This window comes from Acartia tonsa, chromosome 2 (genome assembly GCF_053477335.1).
Source record: "Acartia tonsa isolate MP-2025a chromosome 2, ASM5347733v1, whole genome shotgun sequence".
Lineage (NCBI taxonomy): Eukaryota > Metazoa > Arthropoda > Copepoda > Calanoida > Acartiidae > Acartia > Acartia tonsa.
Window position 1 is genome coordinate 44,970,606 of NC_137261.1, and position 27,344 is coordinate 44,997,949.

The window sequence follows — 27,344 nt, forward strand, 5'->3', positions numbered from 1 at the left end:
AGACAGAGTATGTAAACCATTTAGGATAAACAAAAACACCCTTTCTGTCGATTTTGATTTTAAAGTGTTACGGACAGATTAAAAAATGTGGTGTGGTTACACAGTAACCAACGTACACAGACAAACTTTTTGGAGATTATCGTTTTTTATGCCCCAAGGTACATAAAAATGACGAGAAAGCATTACACTTTTTTTATTGGTCGCATAATATCTTTTATTCAAATCCGGTGGATAGTAACCGGTTCTCATCCATACGAAAAAACTATGTCTAGCATTGTATTATATCCAGCTTTCTACGAATATAAAAATGTACATTCTATATCCGCGGAAAGCGGTTTATAATACGACGAAAGAAATAACTATTCTGCATTTTCATTAATGTTTCTCAACTAAGAAATCGATGAGAAATTTGATGAAAAAAAAACTTTTCTTTTTTCTCTCTCTTTAGCTGATGTCAATTATGATGGAGTACTACAGATTTTGTAGCTGGCAATCATGTTTTAAAATATTAAGAACTGGCGGCTTCGCCCCTAGAGGCCTCTAGTGGCATTTAAATGTTTTTTTTTATATTTTAAATATCTAATTTGAGAAATAATTTGTCTATGTTATCAGCTGTTAAATTCATGTCTCTACGCAGCGCGACTACGCTAGCGACACTATGCTGCGGAAATATTTCAATTTTTTCGATTTTATTTTGATTTCTCTTGGGAAGGTGGTGGTACCCCCCCCCCCCAAAAAAAAAATAGGTATAAACCTTACCCGGACCTATGAGAAACTACCCTGTTAAGGAGAACCCGATCGGTTCTGCGGTTAGCGAGATCCTTCGGTACAGACACACAGACAAACATCCTGTTACTTTAGTATAAGGATAAAACTTACATAATATCTAACATGCTGTGTGTTTCCAGGTTCAGCCGCGTTCATACTCCTAAAACACAAACATTATACCATTAATAATGGATTTTTTTTTACCTGTATCTTAAACCAGATTATCATGTAGTCTAATACAGGGAAACTTGTAGCTGACTAAAACAACGAACCCCCCCCCCCTTTATCCTGTTAAAGGTAAAATTGTATAACCACCCACCCCTCTCTGGTTCAAGTTCCCCTAAAGGCCTCGAGTGCGTTGCTTACCTGAGTGTTCGCCTCATGAAAAAAAAAAGGTGAATAATGTACAGCTACTTTTATATTATAAATGATCTATCTATTGATGAGAGTTATACCATATAAATTGTTCTCTTGGGTGCACTACATTAGTATATTTCTGGAATCTAAAGTGATAAGACAACGGCTGATAAATCAATCCCCAATAACGATACACAAAATTACTCCTTCTGAAGATTACAATTAATTGGACACCCAACTAAATGAATCAACCAATGAAAATTCTATAAATGTCCCCAAAGTTGCTAAGCCAAAGAAAAAGAAAACGCTATTATATAACCTTGGGGACTAGTGTAAATTCTTTTAAACAATATATCATTGATAAAAATATTATACAATAAAAAAAATACATTTTCATACACTCATATAAGTGTAATATAATCTATTTGTTTTTCCAGCTAAAACTATAAGGATATAAGAATATGTAAAAGATTTTGATTATTACTTTACATTTTATAGGAAGTTTAATTGATTATTGAACGCGGATAAGTAAATATAAAATCAATTTTCAGGTGCTTTTTTTGCTAAAAAGTAAGAACTTGCAAGGGTCAACCAAAAGTTTAAATAATTTACTCAAATTCCTGAAGACAATTTCTGAAAAACAAGGATATCCCCCATAGGCGTCCAAGGGGGGGGGGGGTAATGGGGCGATTACCCCCCCCCCCCCCAAACGATTTTGGGGATGCCGTAGGCACCCCCAAATTTTTTTTCATTTTACCCCCCACATTCAAAATTTACCCCTACACTGGGGGTGCCGTAGGCACCCCCAACCATTTAGGAGGGGGTATTTACCCCCCCCAAACAATTTTGGGGGGGTAAATACCCCCCCCAAAATAAAAAATCTCTAATAAAATTTTTTTTTGCACGCTTCGCGCGCATTTTTAATACTTTATATTTAACTAGCGGCTACGCCCCTAGAGGCCTCTAGGGGCACTTGAGGAGGAGAGAGTCGAACTTAATAATTCAATTTCTTATTTTAGATTCTAAAAGATAAAGTAAAAAAAAAATTTTTTGGGGGGGTTGGGGGTGTCCCACCCCCCAAGAAAATAGTTATAAACCTTCCCGGGACCTATGAGAAGCTACCCTGTTAAGGAGAACCCGATCGGTTCAGCGGTTAGCGAGATCCTTCGGTACAAACATACAAACACACAAACTCACAGACAAACACACAAACATCCTGTTACTTTATTATAAGGATAAAATTTAAATTACCCCCCCCAAAAATTTTACCCCGGGGGTAAATTTTGGGGGGGGTAAACTAAATTTACCCCTGCCAACAGATTTCAGGGGGGGTAATTACCCCCCCCCCCAAGCAAATTTTACCCCCGGGGTAAAAATTTTGGGGGGGGTAAAAAAAATTTGCGGCGCGCTTCGCGCGCCATTTTACCCCCCCAAACACGAATTACCCCCCCCTAAAAATTTTTTACCCCCCCCAAAATAAAAAGCTTAGACGCCCCTGATATTCCCCCCCCTCTCATCTTTATTTGGGAGTGTGAGAGGTATCCTATCACAAAAATATAAACCTTCATAGGACCTATAATAAGCTCTCCTGTAAAGGAATCTAATGTAGGTAAAGCAATTAGAGTACAAACACACTGATGGACAGACATCCTGTTACTTTTATATAAAGATTACCTTTCCCTAGATTGAAAGACTCACATGCATAATATTAATATAATAATGTGTTTACACAAATATTGTGTACTACACCACAAGGATACAGGGATTAGTAATGCTAAATAAATATCATTAGGTAATCTTAATTGGTTTTGATTTGGTGCCCCTAATTCACTTTGTTTTTATGAAATACAGAATAAACCTCAGTAAAAAGAGGTAGTAAACAGCTTACCCTTCTGATTTATAGATATCCTTGCCATGCCTGACCATAGACCCACTAGGCCACATGTTGGCCGCTGACCAATTGCTGTAGAAGTTGGCAGACAGCCGGCCGTTGACTCGGGTCCAGATACCAAGATTCAGGCTGGTACGATGCAACAGGTTGTGGTAGCCGGCAGGGAATATCTGCAAAACCGGATAAGGATGAAGTGCACTGACAAACCTTTGCTGGGATTTTATTACAAGGGGGACATCTCTTAAACAAAACGATCTCGGATTTTAAATTACTGGTTTTTTTTTTTTTACAAATTATAACATATTTCATAAATAGAGATGTGCAGTTGAATCGTTTGGGCAGGGGAAGGATGTCTACTCGAGAACCATTAGAGCTAGAGGGAGTTAAACTAAAAGCAACTTTAGTCCAACAAAAGTTTAGTCCTAAGATTTGCTTTATGAATCACTAGCTTAAGATCTCGGTAATCGCTGAACCGATTTGTTTCTACTATTCAGGGAATATATATATGGGTCCTGTGGTTGTTTAGGCTTTTTCTTGGAGGGTAAGATACCTGTACCCCCCCCCCCTAATTTTTCTTTTCTTTTTTTAAACTAAAACAAATGAGCGGGGTGGGGGGAAAATATTTCCCTAAACTAGAGGCTAGAGCGCAGCTGCTAGTATTTTAAAAAGCATCTTAGATTAGCTTAATTTCAAAGTTATTCCACGGTTAAGAGGAATCTATAGCTTTTAAAACAATTTTAAGAAAGAAATATTTTATCTTTTACCTGTACAAGATATAAAGTAAGAGATCCAATGAAAACAATGATGGTATGCTGAATCAGCCACCAGGTGTCCAGGTGGACAAATGACTGGGCCAACAGAACAGGAACGGCTCCTCCGTAATAACAGTTCAACAGAGAGTTAAACAAAGCCTAAATCAAAACTAGTCAAAAGGATTCTTCAAGGATGATAAGTATTGCTTTTTCTGTATGGTTAAAACAGCCCATCCTTACATCTAAAAGTTTACATAAAAAAGCTTTAACAAAATATTTCTAATCCAGGGCAATCCGTAAGCTTATTAGGTAGAAACTTTCCAGCACACTCGTCCTCTTAATGAAATAATAACAAACAAACATCAAACACACGCCTGTCCTCTATCGTTCATGGTAGGAGTAAAGGAGCATTTACTCCCCTCAAACTTTGAAGATACTATTTATATTTAAAACGTTTAGAAATAACTGCATAATAGTATTATATTATTCAGTTATAATTTAAATCATACGTTTGAAAAATCCATACCATAAGTTAAAGAGTACGAAAACGTGTAAAAACCGTTAAATCATTAAAAATGCAGAAAAAAATTCTATAATGAAATGAATTAATCATAGTTTTCACAATAGTGCATTTTCTTTCAAGTTCTTTTATTTGAATTAATTTTTAAAGACAAAGAAAACACTTGTATAATAAGAACTCTAGAAAATTGAAATGATATTCTTTTAGATTATCATGAAGTTTTCTAACATTTGTAAATTATGTTTTATGTAAATTTTAATCTGAAGGGGAGATTGTTATGGATATCCTATAATCAACAATTATAAAACCAAAATGACCATGAACTGGTAATATGAGTCACAAAAAATTCTTTGATGCTATCTGTATATAAGTAACAGGATAAACTGATATGGTTCTCCTTTACAATGTAGTTTCTATATGTAGGATCTACATATAAAGTTTAGCTTACGAGATATCTAACAATCATCTAACCCTTTATCATTTCATAATCATATGATATAAGTTGTATTTAACTTTCCATCACTAAATTACTTCTTAGTCTAATAAGACCATTTTCCATTAAATTTTTAAAGTAGGATTTAAAAAGATGTAAAAAATTATCCAGATAATTAACTAAGAATAATTAAAGCAATGAGTGAAAAAAATAAGACCTAGGTATATTGTACATAACTGCTTGTTTCTACGCAGTCTTCACGAAATCTGAATCATTTTTCCCTTTCATAAAAGAACACCGTATTAATCTTTGAAATATTGCATCTTTTTTATTTTATTTCTGTGTTATTCTTTATTGTTCATACTAGCGGCTGCGCCCATTGAAGGCTCTGTTTCGGAGGATAGAGAAAGCAGAAAAAAAGCCTAAAACCACCCCGGAATCTATCTGAAGCTTCCATAAAACAGAGAACTCAAAAATATAATTATGTTGCTATTGCTGCACTACTTATCAACAAAACATTCTTCGTCAAGAGCAAAGTGATTTTACCTGTTTAAGCCTGGCATTGAAGTCTGTTTTGGTGATGTTGACCTCCATCCTGACGAGTTCTGGAGAGTTGGACACGCCTCCAGCAACTGCAAGGTTAGTACGGTAGATACCCATCTTATCCTAGAATGGAGTAGAAGATAGGAATTAACATGGATGACAACATTCATAAGTAGCAAAGCACAAAAAACGTGGATGGGATAACCGACAAAGTGATTTATAGAGCTGATGGTCATTTGTCATAAAAAAAATTAGAAGAAAATTGCAAAACTAAAAAAACAAAAAACAAAACTAAAAACAAATACTGTATAAAAAATAATTCTTTTATGGCATTAACGACAGACAGAGACGGACAAAACAGTGTTTAGACCAGAGGCGCAAAGGTCATAGGAAACTATTTTTTATGGATTTTAGAGATCACAGTGTAAGGGAAAGGACTATAATTTCCAATAACATTGACGGTTATTGAAATAGTTATCATAAAATATATCATAGATACCCTTCTATTGTACAGTATCTTTCTTAAACATTTCGACATTCCGGAATGAATGGTAGTTGTTCTAATTAGTTTTTACAGACGACGTTCAGACGGGTAAATAAAAATAAAGCCTATCCAGTATCCACTCTACAAAATCCTTACCTTAAAAATCTTAACACGTCCCTGGGAAGAGGGTAGGAGATCAATTAATGGCGTGGCTGATATTCCAAATAATATTGTATACACGGTGCAGGGATATACCAAGTACAGGATACGAACTAAAATACAACATTATTAGGTTTAGGCAACCAAGCTACTAAATAATATGTAATGTCAGTCTTATAATCTGAATCATTGTTGATTTGTGAAGAATTGTTCTAAATGTATTTATTTTAATTCTGATAAGTTCCCTTAATTAGAGATGGCAATCCGAATCCAAAATCCGCAATACGCCCAATTTTGCCTAATTTTTGGACCCAGTATCCGCAATCAGAAATTTAAATTCCGCATTCGGATCGTTAATTTTGTAGACTTTTGTAGCACTTTAAAAACAATTTATTCAAAATGTGGCAGACAAAACCATATATTTACTTGAGGTCGTATGGTTTGAATTCGTCCCTCCTCCCATTTGAAAAAACAATATTTTTCTCTAGGGGCAATTTTTCATGAGATGGTAGTGGTACCCTCCCCCAAAATATTCATAACCCTTCCCAGGATCTTTAGGAAGCTAAATTGTAAAGGAAAACCATATTGGATCAGCGGTCAGCGAGATCCTTCGGTACAAACAGACAGACTCAAACACAACACACAGATCCTGTTACTTTTATATAAGGATTTATTTTTGAAAACCTTACCTATACTATGATTAACAGCAATAAAATAGGAAACATAAGCCAGAATTAGAACTAGAAGTCCACAAAAACAATGCTTGGAAAATGCCATAAACCTAAAAAAATAATTATCTCATTACCTAAGGAAATGTTATTTTATGTAATACTAGAGACTGCAACCCTAGCATCTAGGTTATATTTATTCATAGGGGTAAAAGGGGGTAAAAAATAGCCTAAAACCATCCCAAGGCGTAAAATAAAAAAATTTAGTCTAAGATCAGACGGCAACTTATGTGAAGTTTTCCTAAAAAGGAAAACTTAATCGTTTCATTAGTTATTTAAATCTTAAGCTTCAGATAAAAAACCTTACATATATGTACATTAAGATATATAAGTTTTCCGGAATTTTAAAGTTAGGGGGAGATTTGAAATTTGCATCAAATTTTGAGGATTTTTTTTATAAAATTCGTTTTTTCTATAATTCTTTATCTAAAAGCGGAAATGCAATTTAAGTTAATTAATTTTGGCATCTGTGATTGGTGGATTTAAAAAATCTGCGCTTTGATTGGATGGCATACATCATTCAACCAATTAGAGCGCAGGTAGTTTAAAATCCACCTATCCTATTGGTCAAAATTAATTAACTTAAAATGCATTTTCGCTTTTAGATAGGTAAACAATTATACAAAAAACGAATTTTATAAAAAATCCTTAAAATTTGATGCAGATTTCAAATCTCCCCCTAACATTAAAATTCCGGAAAACTTATATATCTTTATGTACATGTAGACATTTTGGAAATCGCCGTTTAAGAGTCCTTTCTGACCTTACAAATAATACATCCTTTTTAAACCACGTAAAAATGTACAGAAAAGTAATCCAAGACTTCAAAACAATCTCGCATTGACACAATTAAACAGAAAATATAAATGTAAACAATTTAAAGTTGAAATGAGTTGCATTAAGTCTGCCTTTAATCATTTACTTTTAAAATAAAAATTACAGTTTTGCTAACTTTTCTTTAAATTGTAATAGACTAGGTATTAAAGTAACCCACTTTTTTTCATGCAATTTACCTAGATATCTTAATTTCTTGGATTATCCTAAAAAATTCGAGTTGAAATCTGGTAAATGGGGTAAGAAGGATATAAAATTAATCAAACAGGAATTGTTCCCCTCAATCACTGAAAAAATTATGTGCAATGCACAATAAAAGTGTTTTCGATCGATCTATAATTTCACCAGCTCATAGTTGTCATTAAAACAAGGCTAGTGGTGCTGCCACTTCTACCTTTAGCAAAAGTACATTCGCGGTGTTTTTTTTTTCAATTTCTGTTTTTGCTGTATATTTGGAAATATTTTTTGATCCACTATTAAAATTACACCGCACCGCGCTGTTTAATTGTCATTTTCGCACCCATGAAATTCAATGAGGCTGTCAAATTCACAGTTTTCATGACAAAAATACACCTATTTAAGTTTTAAAGGCTAGGATGGACACTTGAAAAAAACGGTGTTTCCTTCCTTTCCTGCCCATTTCATTGAAATGAAACATGCTCTAAACTTTTAGTTAGGGGTCGAGAGAAAACTACTCCCTTCCCTCTTGCCTTCCCCAAAATTATTTTTTCAAATTAAATTATGTAGAAAGGGTTAAGGGGTAGGGAAGGGGATGGGGTTAGGCTCATGTTAGGTCGGAAGGAATTATGAATTATACCGGTGTGTTAATGTATTTTTTTAGGACAGGAAAAATAAACGTCATCTTTTAAGTCTAGAAATAATATTATTTAAAACTTCATAATTAACCTGATTCCAGTTTAATATAGAATTACAAAATAGGTAATTTTAAATGCTTACGTAACATAAAAAAAGTTCAAAATACGTTTTAACTGAATTTAAGATTCTAGCATCAAATCAATGATCTACTTTAGGGATCTATTATTTTTTTCTTCAGGTAAACTGTAATGTAAGGAAAGACAGAAAAAAAATATTTTACTCCTAGAATGGTTGCTGTAAGCGTGGTACCTTTCCAAAGTAAAACTTATCTAAGACAACGACTTTTCTTATAGCATCTAGGAGCACTGTATTCGAAAGGGGAAGGAGAGTAAGAAAATGACCTAAAATCGAACTTCGACATAAAAATTCAGCCAAAAACCTACCAGGTACCTTTAAGAAGCTTCAATAAAATGGAGAACTCCAACATTAATGCAGTTATCGAGAACTTGAGCTACAGACTAAACCTTACTACTTTACATAAAAGGATAATGTTTTTTTAATGACCCGTTGAAAAAACGTACATTTGAATATTTTAAGTTATAGTATTATTTTATTAACAATGATGAAATTGAAAACTGTTGGTAACCTGCTAGATGGAGAAATAGAGAAAACATTTGTAAAAAGAAACTTGAAACCCAGCCAAATTAATCTTCGACCCAACAACAACACAGAGAAACAGATCACTAAAATATATTTTAAATTAAACCAAATTTAATTTTTTTAAGTATGGCTTCGATATCGATTACAATCTGCTGCATAAGACCCGGTTCTTGGCCATACTGAAAAATAATGTATCGCATAGTATTACGGACAATTTTCGCGATTAATAAAATAAAAATCATAAAATTAAAAACAGTATTGTTAACCCGGGTCTTTAGTCACTTGGGGCTTACAAAACTGGTTTTAGTCTAATATCTTTTCATTTTAATATCCGCGGAAACTTGTCAATAATACAATGCGATAACTAATCTATTATAACAGTTATTTAAAACATTTTTTCTGCCGCTTGTTTATTGTCTGTCTGTTAGTCTATCGTTTTAAGTTTCGGTTAATCGGGTACTATCTGGTTATTTATCTATTTGTCAATTTTTCTTTCTATCTACGTGACCATTAATCTATTTATATATGTAAGACTATCTATACCTGTAGTATCTATAAGATAGAAACTAACAGCTGTATGATTATAGCTATGTTGTAGCCACCAGACACTCCTGTAGAGATTTATGTATTGTAACCCCATAGCAACGACTGTATAAACGAATATTAAGACCTGAAAAAAATAGACATTGCAGTGAAATATATTGGATAAAAGCACTTAAATGACATCGAAAAAGAATTAAACTACATTCTGCAGTAAGACTTACATTTACCTTCGTCTGATAGTTACTTTAAATTATGTTTTAACTCGATATATTTTGAAAACTAAACTTAAATAGATAGGTAAATATTTATTTTTTTCCAAACAAAGAGCTTCAAAGGGTACTTTTTGGTTTGCAGAAATAGATGTAATGTGATACCCACTTAAGTAAAAAAACAAGGATGACAATATTCATAATTAGCGAAGCGCCAAATTTATCATGGACAAACGGTAAAGAAGATAATATACAAATAAAACAAAAGAAAATCATGAAACCTTTAAGAGATGGAGTTTTGTGTCTTTCGAAGCATGACCGATATTTTGACGAACAAAACTGCCAATTTGTCATAGGAATCCTCAGTTGTCTATCTTCAATAGCAGCCAAGAAAATCATATTTCCCCCAAAGCGTTTATGGACTGACTGACACACAAAGTGAATTATAAAGTGGTTTCACTACTAAAAAATATACTTATAAAAGCTAGTAAGTCCCCGTTTTAAGACAACGAATAAGAAAACGTTATTGTTATTGGGTACTAGCGTAATAAAAAGTCCAATATGTCCCCCCCCCCCTCCCTGTAGTAAAGTATGTAGATTAATCTTACCTCAAAAATAATTTGTGAATCATGTGGTATGTGGGGTAGAGGAACAGGCTGGGATGATATCACTTCCTCATTCACTCCAACTTTTAGGGGAGCACTGAAATAAAAACAATGAATAGAATCATGAGGTATGTGGGGTAGAGGAACAGGCTGGGATGATATCACTTCCTCGTTCACTCCAACTTTTAGGGGAGCACTGAAATATAAACAATAATTTTAGCATCGATATATCATTACTTAGATGTTGCACCATATTTCCATGTACGCAGGCTAAAATAACGATCTTCTCCATCCACCATCTTCATCCCATCCCCTCATAATGGACGAATTACATAACCAATAAATTATGACCATGTTAGCAACCTTGACTGATGGCAATTTCCCCCTGTCTTAATATCCAAATATATTCTACATTCATTACTGAGTTATAAACACTGGTTAGAGTTTCGTGGCTAAATATTAAAAGAAACAGACTTAATATATAACAATTATGTGTCAAATACGGTAGGGAAAAATCAAACATTGTCATTTTAAATATGTAGTACCTACCTATACTTTATCTAGCACGTGACACCAATAGCAAGAGTAAGTAAAATGCTTAGGCCCATAAACAGGTCCAACTCATTACAGTGCACGGGTAAGGCCTTCTGGCAATAATCATGCAATCTAAGAGTTGGTTGTCTGTTAGACATTACTTAACTTTACTTAATATACTATAGTGGACGGACGTTAGAGTATTTCATCTCATTACAAGCGAATGATTCCCTTGGCTTTTCTGAATGGTCACTTCAAATCGAACCCCGCCCGGATGAGTTAAAAACTCGGTAATAACCTACTCGACCTTGCTTTGTCTACAATCTACATCCACTTTAATTTTTATGAGAAATATGATTGCTATCATATTGTTAAACGACCTAACTTATTGGTACAGACAAAAGTTAACTTTCATCCATTTCATTTATATTTTTTAGAGACTGTCTCTCAGTAACACGGTTACTTATTCACGCCAGGCTACAATTGAATCAAGAAAAAAGCAAGTGCCGAGCTCTGGGATCTATGTACGGTGAAATTAGACATAAAACCATGATGATTCCAGGTAAAACTAAAATATTTCAGCGGGGTCTATTTGAGAAAATTAGATTTGAAAATTTCAAGTTCAATTTTCATCCCCTAGGAGTTACCGCATAATCATGACAAGAAAAGCAAAGATTATTTATTTTAAATTTTGAACAACTTTGCTTTTATGAAGTCTTTCATAAAACCTCTCTATATATGATTTATTTAAGGTTGAATTTCCGTGACCTTAGCAAAGGAACTCATAAAAAAGGCATTTAATTAACTCCCTTCAGGAGTGGTTTTATGAAGAACTTGAAAAAGCAAATTTGTTCAAAATTTTAAATAAACAATATTTGTTTTTCTTGTCATGACTATTCAGTAACTCCTAGAGGATGAAAATTGAACTTGAAATTTTTAAATCTAATTTTCTCAAAAAAGACCCCGCTAAAATATTTTGGTTTTACCTGGAATTATCATGGTCTTATATCTAATTTCACCATACATAGGTCCGAGAGCTCGTCACTTACTTTTGTCTTGATTTAATTGTAGCCTGGCGTGTATTATCTTATTATAGACATCCTTGCGCGGATATCAAAAGAAAAAATAGTAAGATTAAAACCAGTTTTGATAGCGAAGACGAAGAAAGTCCCCCCAAAAAAATCTGACGTCATAAAAATGAGGGATTAGAAGAGGCGGAGTGGGAAAGAAAATCCATAAAAAATAAATGGATAATCCCCCTTTTTTATGACGTCACATGCTGATTTTTTTTATTATCATTTTAATATTTGGGAAAAATTGTCTGTAATACGATGCCATACTTGTTTTATTGGGGCTCCGTATTCTAAGTGGCAGAGAAAATAGCTAGCTTAATCTGAAAATAAAATAGCCTTAAGTTACCTTAAGACTTAAATTTTAAAATAAAATGGCATAAAACATTAAAGAATTTATCTGAAGCTTTGCCAAAATAGATACCTAACCAAATCGGTTCAGTAGTTAAGCATGATGTTAAGCATCAAACAAAAATCTCTTACTATTTTATATTATAGTATAATACATAGGTAGTATACTTCTTAATAACATGATTGTAAATAAAATAAAATTATAGTTATTGCTAAAATAAATACAAGTTGGAGAAGAAAAAAATAAAATGAACTTGTTTTCTTTCAATATTATTTCTAACACAACGCAAGTAAAGGATATTGAAGGAGTGTCCTCATTTGTGCTAAAGTTAATATTACCGCTTAATTCATGATATGTCAAAATGGTATTGAACCATATTTAGGTTTGATAGTAAATAACGCCAATTATCTTAATACTGAAGCAACTTTGTAGTTATTTTCTTTATTTCAGCAGGGCAATCCCAAATAAAGGGATAAGACAATGACCGATAAATTGATGTACATCCCCAATAATAATACACAAAAATACACCTTCTGTAATCAAAATTAGTGGTTGAAACGTTTGAACAATCAACTTAATAAATCAACCAATCAAAATTTACTAAAGTCCCTAAAGTGTTTAAGCCAACAAATAAGAATACATTATTTTAAAACTTTGGTGACTAATGTAATAAACAGCCCATTGTCACCTCCCTCTCTCTTGCAATCACAAATTAATCTTAAGTCTGGCTGTTCTATCAAACTAATTTTTAATCTAAAAGGGATGGGACACCAGTATTGAATTGTGTAACCAATATCTTTAAAATTGAGTGGGTTACAATACAGACAAGGATGACAACATCCATATAAGCGAAGCTCTGAAACGGTAGGACAAACGGACATTAACACTTGTAGAGTGTCAGAACTGAATAATCACAATATAAAGTAGTAAAAGTTTAAGATTGTAAGTAAATTTGTTGAAAAACTGATTAAATATAGTAAATTGTTTAAGGTCATGCTTACATTTTTAGGACTTGAATATAGAGACGCTTCGCTTATAATATTGTATTTTGTTGTTATAGGAATCAGTATTCCAAAAATCAGAACAATCGGATAAGTTTATCACATAAAAATTATTTGTTAAAAATGTTAAAAATCAACATGTTAAAAATGGACGTACGGACATTCTAGTAACAATTATAGAGTTGCTACGCTTTCTAAATTGTACCTAACTACTACAGGGATCATCATGCAAAGTTTGGAATCGATAAGACAACTCTAACCTGTTTAAATTAACGAAAAGAGCTAACTGTCTGTGACGTACGGATGGACCGACCCTAATTATATAAAAGCTTCGCTTTTAAAAAGAACATTTTGGTAATATAATTTAAGGAAAAAAAAAATTATACTTATATACAAGTAAAAGTGTCTGTCTGAACCGAAGGATCTCACAAACCACTGAACCGATATGGTTCTCTTTTACAATTAAGGTCATGGGAAGGTTGAAACAATTTTGGCCTTCAGTTAAAGGAGCCCCTAGTAAGAGTAGAACCAAAGAATATTTAAATTAGAAAATTTTATGGTTATAAAAAAAAACTATTTAGTAGGAAATCTTTCTCAACCCAATTTAAAGGGAAAAAGTTTACTTTATCATTCCGAAATATATTTCAAGTAAAACATACTCATTATCAATAGGATCTCTTGTAGAAGTGAATCAAGCAATATTAGCTTGCTCGTTTTAATTATAGTAATACGGACAACTTTACTGGCCGGCTAAAACAATGACCCCCACAGTCCCTTAAGAAAATTTAGGAGCGGTGGGTAAATAGTTATCTTACTCACTGTAAAATAAAACCATAACCTTCCAGCAGTTAGCGAGATCCTAATGTACAGACAGATACATCCTGTTATACTTTATATGGGACTATGAAATACCATGCGGGTGTGAATATACACCATGAATATGTCCCCTGGGAGCTGTGTACCCCTCCCCACTGCTTGATTGTATCTTGATATTGATGGTGTCATCAAATTGGAACATGCTACCAGCACATGGTAAAATATTTTGTAAAAAAATAGACATAAAAAGAAAAATGATATTTTTTTTTTTTTTGGGGGGGGGGAGGGAAGCTTTTTTATGGACGATTTTTCATCGGAGGGTGGTGATACCATCCCCCCAAAAAATAATTATGAAGCTTCCCAGGACCTATGAGGAAAAACATTGTTAAGGAAAACCATATTGGTTCAGCGGTTAGAGATCATTCGGTACATACACACAGAAAGGCATCCTGTTACTTTTATATAAGGATTACGACTTCATCAAATAGATATGGTTTCAAGAAATGGCTACACTTTTTACAGAGTTCAGTACAACTTGTTTTTGTTGTAAATTTGGAGTAATTTAGTTTTTTCTTCCTAATAAAATGGGTTTCAGACTAAGTCCAAGATTTTTACTATTTTATAAGATAAAATAAAATCCATTTTCCTTTTAACGGGAGCGACTCTTTTCAAAGAGAGATGACGGGAATAATAGCATAAAACATAGTGTAATGCGAGATCTTAACAGACAAGTTTCGTTTAGGATTCGAACCAGCAACTTCTAAAATCTAAAAAATGTACTAACATCAAGCTTTTAATGTTAGATGCATTTATGTAAGAGAAAAAAAAAGTAATTTGAAGAGAAACATATTCCATTATTGGAGAAATATTATTAAAAAAGGAAGTTTCTCCCTATTTCAGGTATGTACGTCCTTCTGTACATCTGTTACCTTTTTTTGCAGCAAGGTTTTTCTTTGACTGAAACTAAAGCTCTTTACAGGGAAGCTTTGTATATGTCTCAAGTAGTATCAGCTAATTTCCTGAACTTCCACTAGCGGTTGCGCCCCTAGCATCTAGGGGCTCTGTATTTTAAGAGCTAGGCAATGGCAAAAATGGCCTAAAACCAACCCAAGACATAAATCCGAAAATAAAATAGACTAAAACCATCATGGGACATATTTGAAGATTCCTTGAAAAGGAGAACTAAATCGGCTCAGCGGTAAGTGAGATCCTTCGTTACAGAGAAAAAAAGCTTATTACTTTATATATTAGAATATAGAATGATTTGTTATGCTTCGCTTCCATGGATATTACCATCCTTGGTTTCATGATAAGTTATAAGAGTTCTAACACTTTTCATTTATCAATTTCCTATTCCTTTGAAAGTACTTATGAAAAAAAATATAGATGATAACAAAAATGGCAACATCCATAAGTAGCGATGTTTACTTTATAAATATATTGCTAAAGCCAAAAAGAACCGATAGACAAGTTTATTTAATAGAGAAATCTCAAACAAAAGTCAAGAAAATCTCACGTATGGACATTGAATGATAAAAAATGTGTGCTATTAAAAGTACAGAAGATTAATAAAGTTAAAGGATCTGTGTGTGTGTCTGTGTATAATGAGGGATCTCGCTAAAAAAGAAGAGAAAGCAATATGCTAGCCGACGAAAAAGGTCCCCACCACTGGAACCTGGTAGTTGTCTGGGTCATTCTAGATTATACTTATACATTTATACAAGAAACTAACCTTTGAGAGGCATTTTTAATTTGAAATATGGGAGGAGGCGATGTCCTATTTGTTCGAGATATTCCTCTCTTTCCACCAGCCATAATGTCCGGTATTTAACAACCTGAAAATAAAATAAAATTCATAAGTGGGTCTATATTAAGGCGAATCTTTTCTGTAACAAGGTTCGTTCCAAAAATACGTAAGAGTTTACCTATAGATTTTAAACTTTGCATCGACTTCGAACTTGGTAAGACGATTTAAAAGGTGTAGCAACTCTGTAATAATAATAAAGTGCTAAAAATATAAAAGTATGTTCTTAAACATTATCCTGAATTTAAGCATTTATGACAAATATTTACATACAATTTTGATTAGATATTTACATTAACATCTCACACCTACTAGAATTAATTTTCATTTGTCCTAACTTTTAAGAGCTTCGTATTTATAAATATTTTTTATCCTTGTTATTAAAATAGTAGTAGTATAATAACAAGGATTTAAATCTATAAATAATGATGCTATAACCAGTGAAAGCAAAGGCCAAATACAGAAATTTGACCATCAGAATATTAACTTTTGTAGGCCATGAAATATATTTACTAAAAAACAGACAGTTACAAACAAAAAAAGGTTCGCTTTTAATTAATGATAATGTCTGTATGCAAAAAATAACTGTTGTAAACCATAAGGATTTAAAACATATGCTTGAAAAATGGTCATAGAATAAAGTTAAGTAGTTTTAATAGAAGGTTCTTGAAGGCTATACGGATTTAAATCATAAAAAGATGTGTAGATATTTAAGTATCATCAAGTACTTCAAAGAATGCCGTCTTAAGATAGGAAATACGGGTATAGTCCCTTTCGTAACATCGCACCTTGTGGGGCGATTCTTCGTATTTTTCACAGTAGCTTTTCTCCTATTTCTAGCCCCTGCGGGGGGCTCTAACCCTGCGGGGCCAATTACCTAACCCCGTGGGGCAATCACATAACCCAATGTAACCTAACCTAACCTAAAATAACCTATAAAAAGCCATTTTAAAAATACGATGAATCGCCCCTTATGGGGCGATGTTACGAAAGGGACTATTCCCGGAAATACTTTTATAGTATTACTAACATATTGTTTTTACAAAAATATAAAAGTATCAACCCTATTACAAATCTTTTATTATATTCTTTGATAATACATACTAGTGAAAAACAATAGGCAACAACTATTTTAAATAACTTATAGCATAGCTCCTCGATAATGAATAATATCTAAAGGGATAGGGAAAATTACTTTTTAAAATGTAATTTTCTACATATATCCCTATGTACAAAAAAAAATTTGTAATTCTTTTGATGGGGATAAGAAGGTTTCTGATATTATGATTCTGGCCTTAAAATGAAATAATCCGACATCCAAGAAAACAATGAGAAATAAACAATTAGGGCTTAACAAACATAAATTTAGCAATTAAAGTTTTTTGGAACTATTCTATAATAAATCATTAACATATTATTTTAACTTGGAAAATGTTGATGGGTATTTAAAATAAAATTGAGAACTCAATCGGTTTAGTAGTTATTAAAATCTTAAGCTACAGACAAAAAAATATTACTATTTTTTTATAAAGGATGTGGAAGACAATCTAATATTGTTTAAAATATTTAAGTGAATTCCTTAAACCATATAATTTACAGACATTACTTAATGAAATTATACTAATAGAGTTACATAACATAATAACACATTTACATTATTCATAATTTAATATCATAATACTCCCTTCATTTTCCTCTTCTTTAAAATATTTTAATATATTTTAATTTAGGGTTATGATATTATCAGGGAAAAAGGGGACAATTGCCTTTTTCATTTAACTAGTCTCCAAAATTTTATAATATCGTTTTTTAAATAATGTTTTCTCTTATAAACTTCAGAGATTTTTATTGAATTTTGATTGGTAAGTTCATTAATTTGAGTGTGCAAACGTTTCAACCACTGATTGTAATCTATAGAAGGGGTAATTTTGTCGATCATCATTGGGGATGTACATAAATTTAACGGCAATTGTCTTATTCCTTAAGATCCCTGGCTATTGTAGTTTCAAAATATTTGTACTATACCTACTCATATGAATAAGTCAGATAACTCTATGGCTTAAATGCGTAATCCAAGAATTTCTGGTAACGATTATAGAGTTACTACGATTTAAACACCAAAAGATCAAAATCAATAGGACAATTCTTACGTGCCTAAATTAACAAAAAGAGCTAACCGTTACGTAGGAGCGTACAGACTCTAATTATAGAAAAGCTGCACTTTCAACAATTCACAACTATGCAGTCTAACCCTATTCCGCGAAAAGGAAATGATATTCTGACAAACAATTCTTAAGGAAAATTTCCCCACAACACCCTTCCCCTTTTCCTCCCCTTCTTACCGACCCTCTTCAGTTGCATGAAGAAAAAAAACAAGATATACCCCCAAATAACATCCAAAGGTTTCATAATTTTTTGTAGAATTGATTGTTAGAATAGCTAGTCCTGAACCATATCAAATAAAACCTTACTATTGAATTCTAATGAATATCTTTAACTTTGATAACCTGATAAGTAGTCATTTAAGACAATCTTGAAAACAAAGTACGTTTAAGCAAATTGCATGTATTATAACAATAGAAAAGCTGAATTAGTTAGCTAAATAAAATACTGTAATATTGTTGCTAACAGAACACTTTAGGCCCAATTAAAGATAAATTATTATGATTAATTCAAGCATAAAATTATAGCTTCTGTAGCTAAGTATGTGCAAAACATACTTATTACGTAAAAATTATGTATTAACTATCAAATAAATTATTTTCAGAGTAATGTTATATTAAAAATAGATTATTTTGTTTTGCAGATTTTGGCAAAAGGAACAGAGATTAATTCATTTAATACTGACAAATAATAAATGGCAATGGATTTATTATTACTGGATCTTAAACCAGATTTTGATGTAATCTAATAGAGTGAAACTTATAGCTTGCTAAAATAAAGATTTCACAATTCACCCCATTCCAATTCATTCCATTTAAAGGGCACCGGCATTTTTGCTTATTTTCCGTATGGGTTTAATAGGCAAAAACCCAGCGCCCTTTTTTGATTAGATAAACAAATAATAAAATAATTTCCTCTAAATTTTCAACCAAATGATTAGTACTAAAACCTTAAAGGACGCCTGCAAGAAATAACACGCTTTAACTGATAAAAGACTGCCACAAGAAGACCCAATACCCCAAATCATAATCCTTCAGCTTCAATAACAAAAAAGTTCTAGGCATTTCAAAATAGCATTTTATGTACAATGGAATTTTTGAAAGATTTCCAATGCTCATAAAAGAAAAAACAATATTAAATTACGTTGCCTAAACATAAAATTATAACCTTATCTTTGTCAGAAACTTAGATTGCCTGTAACTGATTACATTTTTACAATAAAAACACCACATTTCATAGTCAAAATCTATGAAAAAAATTCGATTTAAATTGCATTTTTAAACGAAAATCATAGCGGAAACAAAGGGGTAAACTAATACAAGCTTATCTGTGATTGGTTGTTAAGCTGATTCAGCCTTCTGATTGGCTACAGTACATTCGGTACAACGCAAGTAAAACTTAATTTTTTTTTAATGATTTTGACTATAAAAATGAGTATTTTTATTGTAAAAATATAATTAGTTACTGGAAACCTAAATTTATGACAAAAATAAGCTTATAATTTTGTTTCTAGGCCACATAGATTAATTTTAAAGTTTTCAACATGAGCATTGCAATTCTTTCAAAATTTCCATTGTACATAAAATGTCATTTTAAAATGCCTAGAACTTTTTTGTTATAGAAGCTGAAGGCTTCAAATTTGGGGTATTTGGTCTACTTGTGGCAGTCTTTCAGCAGTTAAAGCGTGGTATTTCTTGCAGGCTTCCTTTAAGTAATGTTATTCTTATTTCCATGCTATTTTTAAAACAAACAAATACGTTTTTTAAGAGGAACTATGAAGGGAGAGATATTTGTAACTTTTTCTAAATAAAAAAACACAGATAAAAATCCTTTAGTATTTAAGCAGTTATTTTTTCAATAATAATATATTCTATAATTTACAGTATATCATAATTATATAATCATAGACATACAAATAACTTGCAAATAATGTTTCTAAGAAATGGCATTTGTTCATTAAATTCCCATTACTGATTATATTAATCAGGGATCTAAAGGGATAAGACAATGGTTGATAAATTTATGTACATCCCCAATAATAATACACAAAATTACCCATTCTTTAGATAACAATTAGGGGTTGAAATGCTTGGACACTCATTATATGACCCAACCAATCAAAATTCTCAAAGGTTGTTAGGCCAACAAATAAGAAAACGTTATTATGAGACTTTTTTGACTAGTAATAAACAGCCCAATGTCCCCATCCCTCCCTACCTGAATTTTGATACTGATTTTAATTTGGAGAATTTACGAAACAGCAAGAGCTAGGTGAGTGATTAAAAAATAGATTTAAAGAATAAATTTAAGAATAGTGTATTACTTTTTTACATTTCCCTCAATAAACATTCTCAATATGTCCAACAACAAAAAATGTGTCTTTAGTTTTCATTATTTGTTGAGAAGATTTTTATACAAAGGGGGGGGGGGGGGGGGGGGAGGGCCGCCGTTTTTCGCCGATTTTTTTTTTGCCTTTTCTCGCCATAATAGACAATTTTCAATCATCTGAGATAAACTTTTTTTTCATAAAAATTTCCCTTATTTTTTCACTTGACATTTACGATTTTACACTTTTTTTATATTGACATGTTTGAAAATAAAAAGGAAATTTTAATGCTGCAAAAAAAAGGTTTATCTCAGATGATTGAGAACTGTCTAATTTGGCGAAAAGAATTCGGCGGGAAACGGCAGAGTTCGGCGGGTGCTGCGGTTCCGCCGCCGTTTCTTCACAGTTCCATGTTGTTCTCCACATAAGCAACTGCTGTGCCAAATTTTAGAGCTGTAACTCTTTTATGTCTTTCCCAATTTTTAAGTAAGCAACAGTCTTATATAATAAAACGTTTTTCTCACTGTGTACAAATGGTTAGAAATATAACTAATGTGAGTTAAAAACCACAAAATTAAGAATATTAAGACTTCATATATGCAAATTATATAAAAAATCATATCCGGAACAGATCTTGGATTAAGTCGGGATTGCAAAGGATTTCAAAATGATGATATCTGCTGTTATAAAAACGTGCTTTAAAAAACTCTTGGTACCAAGCGATATAGGGGATGTTCGTCGTATATTTGTTTCCATTGTCTTACTCCTTGACAATTCGTATGCAAGATTATTTATAGACTTTGTATCAATTCAAAGTATATTTTTAAATTATTTAATTATGGGCTTTTTAAAATTTAGAAAAATACCTAACAATTGCAATATAGGTATTATTATTTGGATGTTACACCAGATTTTTATGTGCTTTAATAAAGTAAAACTCGTGGCTGGCTATAATAACAATGCCCCCCCCCCCCGTCCACCCCTTTTCCCTCACCTTTTGCCGGGTGAGCGAACAGACGAATAAATGCGTTCCACGTTACTGGCTAACGTTACGTTAGCCACCTATTTTGACAACAATTTTTACCCTGTCATAATATCCACGTATATTCTATATACATTGCACATAAGGGCAACAAGGGGCAACAATTCACCACCCCCAAATCAAGTTTTAAACATTCTATGAGTATTATCATACCCAATGTACATCAGATTTCAAAGGAATCGTAAAAATACGCTTTTTAAGTAAGCATTCTAATGCATGGAAGTCAAGAAATGCAAAAATTTTCTTACAGAAAAAGGCATACTTTTTGTGTTTCACCAACAATTTTAAAAGTATTATAAAATCTCTTAGAATTAACGTAATTAGACAAAATAACTTCTGATGAGTCATGCATTACATATATTTTGACAGTATAAAAGAAAAAAACACAAATTGAAGAAATTAGTCCTAAATAATTCTAGTTGAAGTCAAGATTTTAGTTTTTATTTGTTTGTTTTTTAATCAACATTTGAGAAGACAGTAAGAGGAAACATGTTTTCGCCGGGTGTCGCCGGCTAAAAAAGCGATATTTGATTACCCAAAGACATATTTTTATCGCCAGTACTGGTTTCATTTACCCCCCCGCGCCCCCGTAGGGGTTTTTAGCCCGTTTTCTGAACGTGGGTGCACGAAAAGCTTGTAAGAAAAGGCGTTTAAATGCGCTTTTAAAGTCAAAACTTACGATATAATTCAAATAAATAAAAGACACAAAAACATAGACATATTGGGAAATATTTATTCAGACTTAGAATTAAAGTTAATAATAAATATTTTCAAGTTCTTTTGCACTAAATGATGGGGAGGAGAGGGGGGGGGGGCTAAACCTAAATCTAAACCTCTTTATGTTTGATGTTTTAATGTAACTAAATAATCGTTTCTATAGATTCTTACAAATATCAGGGATCTAAAGGGATAAGACAAAGGTCAATAAATTGTTGTACATCCCCAATGATAATACACAAAATTACCCCTTGTGTAGATTAAAGTTAGTAGTTAAAACGTTTGAACACACAACTGTAAAACTTTTGGGACTAGTGTTATAAACAGCCCAATGTCCCCTACCTCAAAATTAGTTAATATGCAAATAACGTGAGGTTCTTATATTCATTCTAAATTGGAATTAGCAAGTAGTCTTCTGTCTGTCTATTGGTAATGCTTTGTTTTTAAATTATGTAGTTACAGGGTATTCATGTTTAAAGTCAGCAGTTTTATTTAGAAAGGGAGGGGACTGTTAATTACACTAGTCTCCAAACTTCAAAGTTTTATAATAACGTTTTTATATTCGTTAGCATAAGAACTTCAGGAAATTTAATTGATTTTTTATTGGTTGGTTCATTAAGATGAGTGTCAAAACTTTTCAACCACTAATTGTCATCTACAGACAAATAATTTTGTAATATAGTTAATTAAATATGTATCAATATTGGGGATGTACATATTAATCAGTTATTGTTTTGTTCCTTAGATCCCTAGGTGTTAATATATAATACAAAGTAGCTTGATGTCTGTTTGTCTGTCCGCCCATCACTTAAGATCTCGCTAACCACTAAACTGATTGAATTCTACTCTTCAGGGAATATATCTACTGGTCCTGTGGTTGTTTAAAGATCTTTTTCAAAAATAAAAATCCCCCTCAATTTTTTCATATTTCTATAATTAGGGTCGGTCCGTCCGTACGTCTGGTACAGTTAGCTCTTTTACTTAACTTAAACAGGCTAGAATTGTCCTATCGATCTCAAACTTTTCATGCTGATTTCTACAACAGTTAGGTACGACTTAGAAAGCACAGCAACTCTATAATCGTTACCAGAAAGTCCGTACATCCATTTATAACAAGCTGATTTTTACTTTTTTGACAACAAATAATGGTTTTGAATGTTAAAAATATCCTATTCATATGATTTTTTGAATACTGATTCCTATTTCAATAACGTCTATTGTTATAAGCGAAGCATCTCTCTCTAGAATCAAGTCCTAAAAACGTCAGTATGTCCTTAAACAGTAACATGTATTTAATCAGTTTTAATTACAATTTTGTATAGACATGCATTAATATTCAGTTCTGACACTTCACAAGTGTTAAAGTTCGTTTGTCCTTCCATTTCAGAGCTTCGCTTCTTTCATGGATGTTGTCATCCTTGTTTAATTACATCTTGGGGCAAATCCCCTAGAGGCTAGGGGCGAAACCGCTAGTGTACATATAAACAGTAAACAAGAATCATAATATCATTATAAATATAGATATTAGTTAATAAAAATTTATGTTAATCATGCCTACATTTATAATGGATTTATTAAACATAAAAATAAAGTGAAACTTGTAGCTTGCTAAAATAAGGATCCCCATCCACCCCCATTTACACCATCCCCTCCCCTCCTACTGAAATGAATTCCATGACCCCAAATTTGACACTTTGAACACTAAAATCGGACTACAATTAACCTAGTTACACTTTAAAGGGCCCAAAAAGCTAGTGATAGGGTAGCTGCGCTACTAAAAAATTCTCATATTGCTCTGATAACCAAAACCCCTAATTAGACATTTTAAACACGAAATTCAAGATAGTTGATGGATGGATAGATAGATGGATAGATAGATGGATAAGTAGATGAATAGATATATGGATAGATAGATGGATAAGTAAATGGATAGACAGATGGATAGATGGATGGATAGATAGAGGGATAGATTGATAAATTGATAGTTGATGGATAAAGAGATGAATAGTTGATGGATAGATAGATGGATCGATATATAGATGGATAGAGAGATGGATAGATAGATGGATAGATAGATGGATAGATAGATGGATAGATAGATGGATTGATAGATGGATAGATAGATGGATAGATAGATGGATAGATAGATGGATATATAGATGGATATATAGATGGATAGATAGATGGATAGATAGATGGATAGATAGATGGATAGATAGATGGATAGATAGATGGATAGATAGATGGATAGATAGATGGATAGATAGATGGATAGATATATGGATAGATAGATGGATAGATAGATGGATAGATAGATGGATAGATAGATGGATAGATAGATGGATAGATAGATGGATAGATAGATGGATAGATAGATGGATAGATAGATGGATAGATAGATGGATAGATAGATGGATAGATAGATGGATAGACAGATGGATAGATATATGGATAGATAGATGGATAGGGTAAGGGGGGGCTATTTTCGGGAGGGGTTAATCTGGTAATTTTCTATCTACCTTCATAAAATGACCTTTATCTCCATGTTCCTTTCAAATGACAGAAAAAAACATAAAAGCAAATTTGTTTGTTGTTAAATTACATACAAAAAAGTATAAAATGAAATTTTTGTGAGATGAATTTTAAGGGTACTAAATAATTAAATCCCCTTTTTGGTTGATTTGCCCCAATGTGCATTGATTTAACATTGCATGTTTCTAACTTGATACCATATCCTAGTGCTTTGTGCTATTTTATTCAAAAACAAAGGATAATTTACATCTTACAAAATACTTAATATTACATTGATTTATTTATATGATATTAAAAATAGCACAGTAATAACAAACTATCATATTATGTTTGCTTTTCCATTAAGATCTCAATAACTACAGAACCGATAGCGTTCTCCATTTTGGGAATGTCATAATAGTTATTTTTGTTTGGAATGGTTTTAAGCTATTTAGCTGCCCTTCTCTCTCCTTGAGGCTATAGAATCTTCCCAATATGTTAAAGGTGGGGTGGGCGGTAAATACGACCTCCCCTTCCATTTCAAGTTTGTAAAAGAAAAAACGATATTTTTGGGGGGTATCATTTTTATTTGTAAGGTGGAGATAATAATTATAAGAAGCTGCAAAGGAGAACCAAATCGGTTAAGCGGTTTGCGAAATCTTATAAAAGCAATGAAAATATCAATTCAATATATGTCCCCAAAAAGGTATTATGCTAACGAATAAGAAAGCGTAATTATAAAACTTTGGGGACTGGTTCAATAAACAGCCCAATGTCCCCTCCCTCCCTTGTTAAAAACATATCTTTATTAACCAAGCAAGATATGGTCAGTGAATTTAATTTGAATTTAAATATTTTTTTCCAACACATCCCTAAAGATCTATTTCCATCAAATTAGTTCAAAAACTTGTTTATTTTTTATTATTTTACAACGTATTGTGAATTAAATTGTGAATTTGGTTTAAGTAACGGAATTGTGTAGGTACAAGAAAATGTAAGTTATTTTCTAAAATCAGTTTTTAAGCGTTATTCTAAGAATAGTTAATAAATTATCACATCGTATTCGTAAGACAGCTTTCCCCGGATATTAAAGTTAAAAATTATAGGATTAAAACCAGTTTGGTTAGACCCGAGGGGCCGAATACCCGGGCTAACTAAACTGGTATTAATTTTATGATCGGTTCTAATTCAACGGATATCAATCGGTTTCAAACCATACTGGAAAAACTCTTCTTGACGATTTGAAAAATATAACTGATATAAATGTTATACAGTGATTCAGAAAACAAATCACTTTCCATTTTATTCAACCATTTGACTATTCCTAAATGCCAGCAAGTTGTACTAAAAACTAAAAAAGTTAAATTGCCTAATTGCTTCCGTATGATCTTGAATATTTACATGGATAGTAGAGATAGTAGAAATTAAATATGCATTTTAAAATTTTTATACAAAATGTACAAATTCAGTTTTGATAAAATTGATCTATTCATTTGAAACTTATTTATTTTAATCCATCATTAGGACTTAAAAGAATAAAATTAAGAATATTTTTAATTGAAAGATCCAATTATAATAAAATTGGCCCGGGGCAGGTTTTATGCTATATGACTTTAGGCAAAACAACTAACCACTTAATTGTTTTCTTTTTACTTTTTATGTATCCTATGATATAAAGTAGAAAGGTTTTTTTGTTTGAAACTCAAGATCTCAATAACTAAACTAATTAAGTTCTCTATTTTAAATAAGCCTCACATAGATCCAGTGATGGTTTTAAGCTATTTTTCTAGCCTCTATGAAAAGAAGCCCCTAGATGCTAGGAGTGCAGCCACTTGTAAAATACATAATAACAGACGGATATTGTTTGTCTATTTGCACGACTATTATATGTTCTACCCTCAAAGTTGCGCTAAATATTATCAAATTGTTTCAAGTGTACGATACACGTCCATAGACGCGTAGCATTTATAATGATTTGTGTTATACCACAACTATCTTTTTATATTTTTTTTCTGTAGCTATTTTATTTTCAGATTTAAGTCTTGGGATGGTTTTAGGCTACTTTACTGCTCTTTCCTAATCCTTCTAATACAAAGCCCAACAATGATAAGCACACAACCGCTAGTTTTAGGGGCGCAGCAACTTGATATAAAATTTGTACAGCAGTCTTTCCGTTCGACGGTGTAGAAGAAATGCAGTACGTATGCTTCTAGACATTTAATAGAAAATTGTTTTCAAGTATGGCTTCCAAACATATTAATATCGGGTGGATTATAAACGGTTCTTATCCATACTGAAAAATGTATAGCATCATATTACAGACAATATTACACGAATATCAAATTTTTTCTAAAAAAAGGATAAAACAAGCCTTGTTAGCGCTGAGGGGTTTTAATTCTATTATCCTCATTTTCATATCCGCGCGGAAATCTATCTATATGATGATGCGAAAAATTACTATTTTTACTTATAATGAAAGGATTTATATCTTTGTATAGTTGTACGTACTTATTATTTACATATTTGTCCTTGTCCCAATGTGTTAATGCTGTTAGTATTTTTTCATGATATAGTTGGCTTTTATTTTTATTTTTCACAAAGAAGGGACAATAGAATCAATGGAATATTGTTTCTGCCTTAGATATTAATCTACCTAACATAGAGTCTTGTTTAGTACTAGCGGCTTCGCCCCTAGCCTCGAGGGGC

General features: G+C 32.3%; 2 protein-coding genes across 8 annotated transcripts in view; both read right to left on the bottom strand.

The window, feature by feature from the left end:
* LOC145311954 (uncharacterized) overlaps positions 1–13,966 on the bottom strand; it is a 214,592-nt gene extending 200,626 nt beyond the window's left edge. Inside the window, exon 1 of the mRNA XM_080151025.1 lies at positions 13,934–13,966. The gene's annotated coding sequence lies outside the window, so the exon portion shown is untranslated. The remainder of the gene's footprint in view (positions 1–13,933) is intronic.
* The window catches only part of LOC145311959 (transmembrane protein 39A), a 67,970-nt gene that overhangs the window by 7,552 nt on the left and 33,074 nt on the right, over positions 1–27,344 (bottom strand). For all 7 annotated transcript variants that reach the window (XR_013876858.1, XR_013876856.1, XR_013876857.1 and 4 more), the window contains exons 2-11: positions 15,808–15,910; positions 10,306–10,399; positions 9,489–9,615; positions 8,932–9,028; positions 6,597–6,688; positions 5,905–6,020; positions 5,268–5,387; positions 3,781–3,927; positions 3,014–3,186; positions 880–928 (exon numbers count right to left, since the gene is read on the bottom strand). Coding sequence is in view for 1 of the 7 variants with exons in the window: in XM_080151032.1 (XP_080007158.1) it covers positions 880–928; positions 3,014–3,186; positions 3,781–3,927; positions 5,268–5,387; positions 5,905–6,020; positions 6,597–6,688; positions 8,932–9,028; positions 9,489–9,615; positions 10,306–10,399; positions 15,808–15,890 (1,098 nt within the window). In the remaining 6 variants the exon portion in view is untranslated. The remainder of the gene's footprint in view (positions 1–879; positions 929–3,013; positions 3,187–3,780; positions 3,928–5,267; positions 5,388–5,904; positions 6,021–6,596; positions 6,689–8,931; positions 9,029–9,488; positions 9,616–10,305; positions 10,400–15,807; positions 15,911–27,344) is intronic.